This window comes from Aethalodelphis obliquidens, unplaced genomic scaffold (assembly GCF_003676395.1).
Source record: "Aethalodelphis obliquidens isolate GAN/ISIS:26980383/991018 unplaced genomic scaffold, ASM367639v1 scaffold28, whole genome shotgun sequence".
Lineage (NCBI taxonomy): Eukaryota > Metazoa > Chordata > Mammalia > Artiodactyla > Delphinidae > Aethalodelphis > Aethalodelphis obliquidens.
The window spans coordinates 24,272,011-24,286,694 of record NW_020837972.1 but is presented as its reverse complement, the minus strand read 5'-3'; the positions used below and the strand labels follow the sequence as shown (position 1 = coordinate 24,286,694).

At 37.9% G+C, this 14,684-nt stretch overlaps 1 protein-coding gene across 8 annotated transcripts in view; it reads right to left on the bottom strand.

The window, feature by feature from the left end:
* Window positions 1-14,684, bottom strand: part of LOC113630020 (zinc finger protein 268-like) — a 64,568-nt gene that overhangs the window by 7,615 nt on the left and 42,269 nt on the right. For all 8 annotated transcript variants that reach the window (XM_027125230.1, XM_027125227.1, XM_027125226.1 and 5 more), the window contains 2 exons: window positions 3,497-3,623; window positions 3,116-3,202 (listed from right to left, as the gene is read on the bottom strand). In XM_027125230.1, the coding sequence (XP_026981031.1) occupies window positions 3,116-3,202; window positions 3,497-3,623 (214 nt within the window). The remainder of the gene's footprint in view (window positions 1-3,115; window positions 3,203-3,496; window positions 3,624-14,684) is intronic.

Below are 14,684 nucleotides of genomic sequence, written 5' to 3'. Positions count from 1 at the left end.
AACTGGTCTACCTGACCGTGGAGCATCATCCAGAGAGAAATCTTCAGCATGAAACTTCATAAGCCACTTCTGACATGTTAGATCAGTCACAGCCCCTTCTCCATATACTGCACAAATCCCTTTCTGCATTTCACTTGCAGTTTTGCCTTTCTTGAAATAATACAGTATAACAGGCCAAAAATGTTGCTTTCTTCCATCTTCAATATTAAAAGGGCTACAGAAATATTCACCAATTTTGATAATTTTTTTTTAATGCACACCGATACAACAGCTGTCACAATACAATCTAACAAACCTGTTTTGAATGAAGTTAAAGACAACTAAGTGCTACTAGAGCCATCTTATGAATGAACCTTTGGCCAACCCAATACATGGTCTTAAAGTCAGAAGTGTTTTCATCAAGAAGAAAACAGGCCAGTGAGTAATTAACCTTTGCCCTCAAATCATATTTGCTCATGTTTGGCTGTCAGTGTTGTCCCTGTAGACTCTGAAAGTTCATGGATACTGAATCTGTCAGTTTCTGTACTTCACCCTTCCAATCCTTCTGTTGCTGGCACCACACTCCTGCTGATTTTCCCTTGGTTCCCACATCTCTGGCTTCCTTCATTTGATTTCCCAGGAAATCTAATGAATGTGCTGTTAAGCATTTTCTTTACAACAATAATTGCGGGAAATTAATCATTGCTGGTATCTCAAGGAAGAGCACAAAGAATTCAAGAAATAAGGACAGAATACCAGAGCCAGTGAGTAGAAGAGAGGAATTCACAAGATTAAAGATTATTTAAATATGATTCAAGACTGTATTAAACATGATTACTGGCTGTGGCCCATCTTGAGTTTAGCCACAGAAGACAATGGAAGAGGAAATCATGCTAAGCCAGCAGAACCCGGGCTCACCAGGCCACGGCCACAGCAGGAAGCCCCGGCACAGCCTGCCCAGCCCGGGTTCCAATGCTTCTCTGTTGTGCCACTCCTGCTGCTCTCCCAGAACGAGGTTCCTGTTGTACCCACCCTGTACCTCTCTCTGCCACTCTACCTGTCTGGCTGGTTGTACATGGATAACTTATCTTTAATTATAGATCACCAGAACATGAAGAACCACCACGTCTGATTAGAAACAAGGATCCTAGACTTCCATTAATATACTAGAAGAATGACAAGAGGGGTAACAGAATATTTTTGAAGATGAATGGATGGAAAGAACGGTGTGACTGGATGATGCCTAACCAGAGAGGTAGATGGAGGTGGACAGTGCTGCCTACCCAGCCGTTCTGCTGCCCTTTTCCTGGCTGGCAGAAACCTGATCTTATTTCCTACTTCCATTTGTAAGGCCATGTGCTGCAGTTAGGAAAATGGGACCCACTTCCATACCCCTGCCGAGAGTGAAGCATGATATAGCTGAGCCGACAGTGATGACCCTGTTTCCCTCACCAGAGTCTTCTTTACACAGGGATATGTGATAAAAATCTAGCCTGCTCAACATGGTAAGTCTGCTGGGGTTTCTTGAAAGAGATTTTAATGCCTAATTAAAAGGACCATGTGGAAAGAAACAGTCTTTCTTATTCCACTGCCCACTGGTATATCTGCAGGTGTTGGCTGGAACTGTAAGAGGCATCTGGTGACCATGAGGGGAGGAAATCTGAGAAATACTGACATAGTTAGAATGGCGAGGCAGAGATAGACGTTTGGGGATTTAGTAAGTCAAGCAGTCCCACATCAGGACATTTTGTGATGTGTGGTAATAAATCACTTCTGCCTAAATAGTTTGATTTAGGACTAATCAAAAATTGTAGCTGAAACCATCCTAATAATACAAAGATTAACTGTTGATTCATCCTGCCACACTTATGACAGAATATGTAGTTGCTTAGGGAAATATATCTGACAGTAACATCAGGATGAACTCACAGTATAAAAAGAGTAAAAGGTATAAATTTGGCTAATAAGTAGAATAAGCAAGAAATGAAATAATGGAATTCCCTGGTGGTTCAGTAGTTAGGACTCCATGCTTTTACTGCCAAGGGCCCGGGTTCAATCTCTGGTCAGGAACTAAGATTCCATAAGCCGTGTGGTGTAGCCAAAAAAAAAAAAAAAAAGAAAAGAAAAGAAAAAAAAAAAGATAATATTGGGAATTATCTCATTCCCAATGAGAAGGAGGTGGGAATTGAGAAGATGGAGGCCTTAAAATACTTATTTTTGAAGGACCAAGATACTAACAGATTATAGCAAGACTAGTGAAGAGAACTGCATAAAAAGGATATTTAGGCTCACGCCCCAGTGCCAGGAAGAAGATCCAGGAGCATAACAGAACTAACAACCAGGAAGGTGAGAAGTTATCATACAGCTATGGGGCAGCAGAAGAGACATTCCAATTCCAGTTTCTGAAAAATGAGACAAGGGAGTGGCCCATGCAGGGAAGATGCCCAGTGGAACAGTCAAACCCAGTACCAAAGGGCAGATGAAAGAGGGATGGGGCTGTCAGTCACCAATACAGAAAGAAAAAGCGTAAATCTTCAGAGTGGAAGTCTTTGAAAACTTACAATATACGAGGAAAGTGGGGAATATAAGAAAGACCCCTTTGGACTCAGAGGAAAGAGCATGCGAGGTCAGTAAAGCATGAGGAGAATAAGCACTGTGTCGTGCAGTGTGAGAGTGGGTTCCATGGGGTTCACTTGAGTAAGGTGTGGGGAAAAGGCTTCAGGCGGGAGAAATGATATTATCAAATGATGCAGGAATACACTCAGAAAGAACAGTGATGACAAAGCCATTAGGAAGGAGAAGCAGAAAGGGTAGAATCTCCTAACACGTAGGTTTCAAGGAGAAGGAAATTGGAACTGTGTTGAATATGAATGTAAGTAATTTTAGAAAAATAGAAAAAAAGTAGAAGGGGTGTGAAAGTCACATGAAAAGAGGTAAAGAGGAAAAGCTTGCTTAAATGCGTAATGAAATGCATCTATCACCACGGGAAAGTAAGAAGGAAGCTGAGAATGCCACAGAGGAGATTAACTAAGAGACAATGGTTACAAATGACCCAAAAGTACAAACACAAAGGGAACATCACGTCAGAACTCACCAATTCTAAGGAGGAAAAGATCTAAATGTTCTGACGACTCACCCATATGGCCCTCACTTGGAATTTGCATCATCCACAGCTCTTCTTGTTCCAACTGGAAAATGATATTCGGTTTGGTGTGTTGATACCCTGTGAATAGAAAATTACAGACAACCTGGCCCAAAACTGCCTAGGACCATGGGATTCAGCAGAATGGGGAAGACTCGGTTTAGAGGCGGCGTGATCAAGCTGCCCTTTTGCACTTTGGCAAAATGAACATCATTCAACCAGCAGATTTTGATGCCAAAGGGAGAATAAGAAAATCTGGCCTCTAAATATAAGCCGCAAATCACCAAGCATTTTATGAAAGTGCCCCAGCTTTCAGCACCCAAGAAGGGGAAGCCTGGAGATGACACACACTCCTTTCAGGGAAGTGGTACTTACCCAGGGACACCAGGTTGCTATAGTTCTCCAACATCACACTCCTGTACAGGTGTTTCTGAGCTGGGTCCAGCAGCTGCCACTCCTCCCAGGTAAAGTCCACAAACACATCCATGAATGACAATGGTCCCTGAAACAGCATATCTCCATTCAATTGCAAATCATTTTACTGAGTTTGTAGTAAACAAAAGGCTGCTAAGGGTGTCCATTATTTACATTGTACTTTGGGAGAAAAGCAAACGTTTACTGAAAATATCCCATCAATATGCATTAAATCAGTTAACCTGTCTTTCAGCATATAAGAATACCATGTGCCAGGTATTCAACTAGGAGCAGGTAATATAAAATGGATGAAAGACAGAAGTGTTCAGCATTGCAGAGAACAGCAAAGATTAAACCCATAAAAATGTAACAGGCAGTCAAAGATGCTATGAGAAAAGAACATGGGCACAAAGGGGGAAGCAAGCAATGCTGCTTGAATGCACCAGGAGGTACCACTGAAGAGAAGACGTTAAAATTTCGTGAAATAAAAAAGGCAACAGCTGTAAGTAGCAACCACGGTGTGGGGCGACAGATCTGAACATGAAGATACACCGATGGTAAATCAGCATATGAGAAGATGCTCAACATCATATATCATTAGGGAATTGCAAATTAAAACAGTGAGACACCATTACACATCTAGAATGGCTAAGATTTTCAAAAATGGACACCAAATTTGAAAATGAAATTCCAAATTTGATGAAGACATGAATATAAACATCCAAGAATCTAAACTCCAAAAAACAATGAACTCAAAGAAACGCACATGCTCAAATTTTCAATAGACAAAGAGAGAACCCTGAAAGCATCAAGAAAGCAATGACTTGTTTCCTACAAGGGCTCCTCAGTAAGATTATAAATAGACTTCTCATCAGAACCTTTGGAGACCAAAAGGCAATAAACCCATATATTCAAAGATCTAAAAGAAAAATAAACTACCAGCCAAGAATCCTGTATCTGACAAAACTGTGCTTCAAAAGTGAGGTAGAGGGCTTCCCTGGTGGTGCCGTGGTTAAGAATCCACCTGCCAATGCAGGGGGCACGGGATTGAGCCCTGGCCCAGGAAGATCCCACATGCCATGGAGCAACTAAGCCTGTGGGCCCCAACTACTGAGCCTGCACTCTAGAACCCATGCTCTGCAACAAGAGAAGCCACAGTAATGAGAAGCATGTGCACTGCAATGAAGAGTAGATCCCACTCGCCGGAACTAGAGAAAGCCCACATGTATCAATGAAGACCCAATGCAGCCAAAAATAAATAAATTAATTAAGTAAAAAGTGAGGTAGAAATGAAGACATTCCCAGAAGAACAAAAGATAGTTTGCTACCACTAGACCTGCTTGTCAAGAGATGCTCAAGGGAGTCATGTATGTGAAATAAAAGAACACTAGACAATATTTTGAAGCTGTTTGAAGAAATAAAAATCTGAATAAAGGTAAATATCTGGGTAATTATAATGGTAGTATATTTGTGCCTCTACATTTCGTTCTCTACATAATTATAAGAGACAAATGCATTTGAAATAATTATTAGTTTACATTTCGGGGCACACAATGTATAAAGATGTAACTCTGAGACATCAGCAATCAAAAGGGGTGGGACAGAGCTGTAAAAGAGCATAGTGTTTGTATGTTATTGAAGTTAAGCTGGTATAAATTCAAATCAGAATGCTATAACTTTAGGAAGTTAAATGTAATCCCATGGCCACCACAAAGAAAATAGTTATAAAACTTACACAAAAAGCAAATGAGAAAAAAAAAAAAAAAAAAAAAAGCAAATGAGAAAGGAATTTAGACATTTCACTATAAAAATTCAACTAATCACAAAAAACAGTGATTGCAGGAACTGAAGGACCAAAAAGCTATAAGGTATAAAGAAAACAGCAAAATGACAGAAATAAATCCCTCCTTATGAGTAATTACTGTAAGTGTAAATCAATAAAACTCTCCAGTGAAAAGACAGAGTTTGGCAAAATGGATTAAGAAACATGATTCAAATATGCTGTCTATGAGAAACTCGCTTTAGATCCAAAGACACAAACAGATCAAAAGTGAAAAAATGGATAAAGATATTCCATGCAAGTAGTAACCGAAGTAGAGCAGGGGTGGCTATACTAACATCAGACAAATCAAAAAGGTTGTAAGAGACAAAGAAGGAAATTACATATTATTAAAGTTTCAGCACAGCTAGAAGATAGAAAATTATAAACAGTTACACTTAATAACAAATCATCAAAATACATGAAACAAAAACTGACATAATTGAAGGGAGAAATAGTTTTATAATAATAGTTGGAAACTTCAATATCCCACTCCCGATAATGCATAGAACAATCAGAAAGAAAATAAGTAAGGAAACAGAATTTAAATAAACTACCTCTAACAGACATATACAGAATATTCTACCCAAAAACAAAATATACATTCTTCTCAAGTACACATGAGACATTTTCCAGGACAGACCATATGTTAGGCCACAAATTAAATCTCAATAGATTTAAAAGATAAATATCATACAAAGTATCTTCTCTGACCACATAGGATGAAGTTAAAAATCACTAAAAGCAGCAGAAAAAAAGGGAAAATTCACAAATTTGTGGGAATTAAACAACATGGTCTTAAACAACCAATGGATCAAACAAATCAAAAGGGAAATTAGTAAATACTTAGACATGAATGAAAACAAAACACAACATAAAGTTGTTGGGATGCAGCAAAAGCAGTGTTAAGGGAAAATTTTACAGTTAAAAACACATATTTAGGGGCTTCCCTGGTGGTGCAGTGGTTGAGAATCTGCCTGCTAATGCAGGGAACACGGGCTCGAGCCCTGGTCTGGGAGGATCCCACATGCCGCGGAGCAACTAGGCCCGTGAGCCACAACTACTGAGCCTGCGTGTCTGGAGCCTGTGCTCCGCAACAAGAGAGACCGCGATAGTGAGAGGCCCGTGCACCGCGATGAAGAGTGACCCCTGCTTGCCACAACTAGAGAAAGCCCTCGCACAGAAATGAAGACCCAACACAGCAAAAATAAATAAATTACTAAACTCCTACCCCCAACATCTTCAAAAAAAAAAAAAAACCAAACATATTTAAAACAAGAAACATCTCAAATCAATAATCTAACTTTACAACTTAAGGAAACAGAAAAAGAACAAATTAAACACAAAGGTAGCAAAAAGAAGGAAATAAGATTAGAATACAAACAAAATAGAAACTAGAAAAACAATAGGAAAAAAATCAATGAAACCAGAGCTTAGTTCTTTGAAAAGATAAACAAATTTTGATAAAGCTTCAGGTAGCTAGACTGAGGAAAAAAAAAAAAAAAGAGAGAAGACTAGAATTACTAAAATCAAGAATGAAAGTGGGGAAATTAGTACTGATTCTACAAAAATAAAAATGATTATTGGAAAGTACTATGAACAATTGTATGTCAACAAATTGGATAACTTAGTTGAAAGGAATGAATTCCATTTGTGTTTCTATTAAGATCAAATCACAAAGAAATAGGAAATCTGAACAGATCTATAACTAGTAAGGAGATTGGGTCTGTAATCAAAAATCTTCCCCCAAAAAAGAAAAGCCCAGGCTTCACTGGTGAATTTTAACAAATATTTAAAGAAGTAATAACATCAATCTTTCTCAAGCTTTTCCAAAACCTAGAGGAGGGAACACTTCCTAAGGCTCTGATACCAAATCCAGACAAAGCCACTGTAAGAAAACTACAAACTAATATTCCTCATGAACATAGATGCAAAAATCTTCAAAATAATAGCAAATCAAATTCAACAGCTTATTAAAAAGATCATACACCATGACCAATGGGATTTATTTTTGGAATGCAAGGATGGTTCAACATTTGAAAATTGCTCAATGCAATACATCACACTAACAGAATGAAGTTAAAAAAATGATTATCTCGATGCAGATTACCTCAATTGAAGGATCTGACAAAATTCAACACTCTTTCATGATCAAAACACTCAACAAAGTAGAAATAGAAGGAACGTACTTCAACATAATAAAACCCACATCTTAAAAACACACAGTGAACATCATACTCAATGATGAAAGACTAAAAGCTTTTCTTCTAAGATCAGGAATGAGGCAAGAATGCCTGCTTTCAAGACTTCCCTCGTGGTCCAGTGGTTAAGAATCTGCCTTCCAATGAAGGGGACGTGGGTTCAATCCCTGTTCAGGGAACTAAGATCCTGCATGCTGCAGGGTAACTAACCCACACACTCTAGAGTCCACGCACCACAGCTAGAGAGAAGGCTGCACGCCACAATGAAAGATCCCACGTGCTGCAACTAAGACCCGATGCAGCCAAATAAATAAATATTTTTTTTTAAAAAAAGGAATGCTTTCTTTCTCCACTTCTATTCAACATAGTGCTTCAAGTTCTTGCCAGAGCCATTGGGCAAGAAAAAGAAATAAAAGGCATCTAAATTAAAAAAGGAGTAAAATTATCTCTGTTCATGGACAATGTCTTCCTATATATAGAAAATCTTAAAGATTACACACACACACACACAACCTAGTTAGAACAAATGAATTCAGCAAATAACAGGATACAAAGTCACACACCAAAATCAGGTGCATTTCTATACACTAACAATGACCAATCTGAAAAGCAAATTATGAAAATGATTCCATTTATAGCATCATCAAAAAGTAATAACTGAACCTAGGACGTAAATGACTTGTAGAATGAAAACTGAAAACCTTACTGAAAGAAATTAAAGAACACATAAATAAACAGAAACATACCCTATGTTCCTTAATATTAAAATGTTAACACTACCCAAAGTGATCTACATATTCAATGCAATCCCTAATAAAATTCCGACGATGTTTTTCGCAAAAATAGAAAAACCCACCCTAAAATGCATATGGAAGCTCAAGGGACCCTGAATAGCCAAAACAATCTTGAAAAAGAACAAAGCTGGAGGACTCATACTTCCTGATTTTAAAACTTACTACACAGGACTTCCCTGGTGGTGCAGTGGTTAAGAATCCTTCTTCCAATGCAGGGGATGAGGGTTCGATCCCTGGTCAGGGAACTAAGATCCAACATGCTGTGGGGCAACAAGGCCAGCACACCACATCTACTGAGCCCGCACACTCTGGAGCCTGCGCACCACAACTAGAGAGAAGCCTGTACACTGCAACTGGAGAAGACTGCATGCCACAACAAAAAGATCCTGCATGTCACAATGAAGATCCTGCATGCCGCAACTAAGATCCAATGCAGCCAAATAAATAAATAACATTAAAAAAAACTTACTACAAAGCTACAGTAATCAAAACAATGTGGTACTGACATAAAGGTGACAATGGAATAGAACAGAGCCCAGAAATAACCCCCTGCATATATGGTCAAATGATTTTTGGCAATGGTTCCAAGACCATTTACGGGGAAAGTCTTTCCAACAAATACTACTGGGAAAACTGGATATCCACATTAAAAAAAATGAAGTTGGACCCTCATCTAACACTATATAAAAATTAACTCAGAATGGATCAAAGACCTAAATGTAAGACCTAAAACTATATAAGAAGAAAACATAGGGCAAAAGCTTCACAATGTTAGATTTGGCAATGATTTCTTGAAAATGACACAAAAGATAGAAGCAACAAAAGAAAAACCAACCAATTGAACTTCATGAAAATTAAAAAAAATTTTGCATCAAAACACAACATCAACATAGTAAAAAGGCAACTCCCAAAATGGGAGAAAATATCTGCAAGTCATATATCTTATAAGGGATTAATATCTAGAATATATAAAGAACTAAAACTCAACAAAAAACAACCTATTCAAAAGTAATCAAAGGACTTGAATAGACATTTCCCCAAAGAAGATATACAAATGGCCAATAAGCACATGAAGATGCTGAACATCACTAATCATAACAAAAATGCAAATCAAAACTACAATGAGGGACTTCCCTGGCAGCGCAGTGGTTAAGAATCTGCCTGCCAATGCAGGGGACACAGGTTCAAGCCCTGGGCCAGGAAGATCCCACATGGCACGGAGCAACTAAGCCTGTGCACCACAACTACTGAGCCTGTGTTCTAGAGCCCAGGAACCACAACTACTGAGCCCACGTGCCACAATTACTGAAGCCCGCGCACCTAGAGCCCACTCTCTGAAAGAGAGAGGCCACTGCAGTGAGAAGCCCGTGCACTGCAACGAGGAGTGACCCCCGCTCATCACAACTAGAGAAAGCCCATGCAGCAGCAAAGACCCAACACAGCCAAATAAATTAATTAAAAAAAAAAACTATAATGAGTTTCTGCTCACACTCATTAGGATGGCTATCAAAAACCATAAAAATAACAAAGGTTGGCGAGGATGTGGAATAATGGGAACACTTGTACACTGCTGGTTGGGGATACAACATGGTGTAGCTGCTGTGGAAAACAGTTTGGTGGCTCCTCAAAAAATTAAAAATTATTATTACCATATGGTCCAGCAATTTCATCTCTGCGTATATCCCCAAAGGAAGTGAAAGCAGGGTCTTAAAGAGATATTTCTACATCCATGTTCATAGCAATGTTAATATTCACAGTAGCTAAAACATGAAAGCAATCCAAGTGTCCATGGATGGATGAATGGATAAGCAAAATGAGGTATATACATACAACAAATTATTATTCAGCTTTAAAAAGGAAGAAAGTTTGCAGTATGCTATAACAAGGATGAACCTTGTGAACATTATGTCAAGGGAGATAAGCCAGTCACAAAAAGACAATTACTGTGTGATTCCACTTATATGAGGTAACTAGCGTAGTCAAAATCAGAGACAGAAAGTAGAGTGGCGCTTGCCAGGGGTTATGGGGAGGGGGGAATTGGGAGTTATTGTTTAATGGTATAGAACTTCAGTTTTTCAAGAGGAAGAGTGCTGTGGAGACGGATATGGTGGTTATGACTGCCAATGTTATGAATGTATTTAATACCACTGAATTGTCACTTAAAATGGTTAAGATGATAAAAGAAAATATGTGTGCAGAAATACGTATGCTCCAAAATACAAACAGTGGTTTAAAAAATCAAAGATCTAAAACATGGAAAGCTATAGTGTGTTCATGGATTGGAAAACTCAGTATTGTTAAGATGTAAGTTTTCCCTAATTTGACTCATAGATTCACTGTAATTCCAATCAAAATCCTAACAAGCTTTTTTGTAGCTATCCTCAAGCTCTTCTATAATTAATACAGAAAGGCAAAAAACTAGAACAGCCAAAACAATTCTGAAGAACAAAGGTGCAGCACTCCCACTAGCCCACTTTAAGACTTCCTATAAAAGCAAGAAAGCATGATACTGGTAAAAGATTAGACATAAAAATCAATGGAACAGAAAAGAGAGCCTAGAAATAGACCCATATAAACACTGTCTCTTGAAAAAAAAATTTTTTTTTTCATAAAAACACAAAAGCAATTCAATGGAGAAAGGATCACCTTTTTCAACAAAGGGTGCTGGAACCCTTGCACATCCATACACATAAAAAATGAACCTCAACACATACCCCACACTCTATACAAAAATTAACTAAAAATGGATCACAGACTTAAATGTGAAAACTAAAACTTTACAAATTCCAGAGAAAAAATTTTTTTAATTTGTGCACTTTTGTTTGGGCAATGAAATTTTAGATATGACACCAAAAGCAAAACTCATTTTAAAAAATTAAAATTCAGAAAATAAACTTTATCAAAATTAAAACATTTTGCTCTGTGAAAGTTGGTGTCATGGAAATGAAAACACAAACCAGAGACTGGGAGAAAATATTTTCAAATCACTTTTCTTATAAAGGATTTAAATCTAGAATAACAAAGAATTCTTAAAAATCCATGACAACAGATGGCCAAAAAGCACATGAAAAGATGCTCAACATCACTAATTACTAGAGAATACAAATCAAAACTGCAATGAGGTATCACCTCCCACCAGTCACAGAATGGCCATCATCAAAAAATCTATAAACAAACAACAACAACAACAAAATCTATAAACAATAAATGCTGGAGAAGATGTAGAGAAAAGGAAACCCTCCTACACTGTTGGTGGGAATGGAAATTGGTACAACCACTATGGAGAACAGTATGGAGATTCCTTAAAAAACTAAAAATAGAACTACCATGACCCAGCAATCCCACTCCTAGGCATATACCCACAGAAAACCACAATTTGAAAAGATACATGCACCCTAATGTTCACTGCAGCACTATTTACAATAGCCAGGATGTGGAAGCAACCTATGTGTCCATCAACAGAGGAATGGATAAAGAAGATGTGGTATCTCTATGACATAAATCACAGCAATATCCTTTTTGACCCACCCCCTAGAGTAATGGAAATAAGAACGAAAATAAACAAATGGGACCTAATGAAACTTAAAAGCTTTTGCACAGCAAAGGAAACCATAAACAAGACGAAAAGACAACCCTCAGAGTGGGAGAAAATATCTGCAAACAAAGCAACTGACAAAGGATTAGTCTCCAAAATATACAAGCAGCTCATGCAGCTCAATATCAAAAAAACAAACAACGCAATCCAAAAATGGGCAGAAGACCTAAATAGGCATTTCTCCAAAGAAGACATACAGCTTGCCATCAAACACATAAAAAGATGCTCAACATCACTAATCATTAGAGAAATGCAAATCAAAACCACAGTGATGTATCACCTCACACTGGTCAGAATGGCCATCATCAAAAAATCTACAAACAATAAATGCTCGAGAGGGTGTGGAGAAAAGGGAACCCTCTTGCACTGTTGGTGGGAATGTAAATTGATACAGCCACTATGGAGAACACTATGGAGGTTCCTTAAAAAACTGAAAACAGAACTACCATATGACCCAGCAATCCCACTACTGGGCATATACCCTGAGAAAACCATAATTCAAAAAGACATATGTACCACAATGTTCACTACAGCACTACGTACAAGAGCCAGGACATGGAAGCAACCTAAATATCTACTGACAGATGAATGGATAAAGAAGATGTGGCACATATATACAATGGAATATTACTTGGCCATAAAAAGGAACAAATTGAGTTATTTGCAGTGAGGTGGATGGACCTAGACACTGTTATACAGAGTGAAGTAAGTCAGAAAGAGAAAAACAAATACCGCATGCTAACGCACATATATGGAATCTCAAAAAATGGTATCGATGAAACTAGTGGCAGGGCAGGAATAAAGACGCAGACAGAGAATGGACTTGAGGACACAGCGGGGGTAAGGGGAAGCTGGGATGAAGTGAGAGAGTAGCACTGACATATATACACTACCAAATGTAAAATGGATGGCTAGTGGGAAGCTGCTACATAGCACAGGGAGATCAGCTCGATGTTTTGTGACGACCTAGATGGGTGGGATAGGGAGGGTGGGAGGGAGGCTCAAGAGGGAGGGGATATGGGGATATATGTAAACATATAGCTGATTCACTTTGTTATACAGCAGAAACTAACACCACATTGTAAAGCAATTATACTTCAATAATGATATTTTTTTAAAAAAAAGAATAAGAAAGCATGATTTTGTAGCCCCAAATCCTGAAGAGCCGTATGTAATATCTTAATGTCATGCCCATCAAACTCAGTAAGTTTGGCTTCTGCCCTCTCAAGACAAAATAAACAAGATAAAGAATTTTAAAAAACATTTTTTTTAATGATACGGTACATATATACAATGGAATATTACTCAGCCATAAAGAACAAAATAATGCCATTTGAAGCAACATGGATGGACCCAGAGATTGTCATACTCAGTGAAGTAAGAAAGACAAATATCATATGATATTGCTTATACGTGGAATCTAAAAAAATGGTACTAATGAACTTATCTACAAAACAGAGACAGAGTCACAGATGTAGAAAACAAAATTATGGTACCAGGGGATGGGAGGAAGGATAAACTGGGAGATTGGGATTGACATATACGCACTAGTATATATAAAATAGATAACTAATAAGAACCTACTGCACAGGGAACTCTACTTAATACTCTGTAGTGGCCCATATGTGAAAAGAATCTAAAAAAGAATGGAGGGACTTCCCTGGGGGTCCAGTGGTTAAGACTTCACCTTCTAATGCAGGGGGTGCGGATTCAATCCCCGGTTTGGGAGCTAAGATCCCACATGCCTAGGGCCAAAAAAAAAACCAAAACCTAAAACAGAAGCAATATTGTAACCAATTCAACAGACTTAAAAAAAAAATGGTCCACGTCAAAAAAAAAAATCTTAAAAAAAAATTAAATTAAAAAGAGTAGATATATGTATAACTGATTCACTTTGCTGTACACCTGAAACTAACACAACATTGTAAATCAACTATACGCCAATAAAATTTTTGTTTAATATTAAATTTTAAAAAAATCAATGACAAGAAAACAGATACTTCACCAAAGATATAGAAAGAATAAAACACATATAGAAATATACTCAATACCACTACCTAGCCATTAGGGAAATGCAACTTAAAACTACAGTGAAATATCACCTCACATCTATCAGAATGGCAAAATTTTTAACAACTTGACAATACCAACAACTGGTCAGGATGAGGAACAGAGACGCTCATTCACTGCAAGTGGGAATGCAAAACTGCAAGGCACTCTGGAAGATAGTCTCTTACAAAGCTAAACATAGAATCGCCATACAATCCAGCAATCATGCTCCTAGGTATTTACCCAACTGATATGAAAACTCATGTCCACACAAAAACACACATGTGAGTGTTGACAGCATTCATAATCACCAAAAACTGGAAGCATCCAGATATCAAGACTTATTATAAATCAAGACAGTGTGAAACTGGCATAAGGATGGAAAAGTAGGCCAATGGAACAGAATAAAGAGTTGTGAAACCAAACTATATTTATGGACGCCTGATATATGACAAGGTGGCACCGCAGAGCCATAGGTAGAGGTCAATCACTTCAGTGGCACTGGGGCAATTAGGCAACTTGATGAAAAAAATAAAGCTTGACTCCTACTAACACTAAACATAAATATTAATTCTAGATGTATTGTGAATCTACATGTGAAAGGTAAATGTGAACAAAGAAAACTGTCTTCATGAGCTCTGGATAACAAAAAACGTTCTTAGATTGGACACAAAAAACACCACTAATAAAA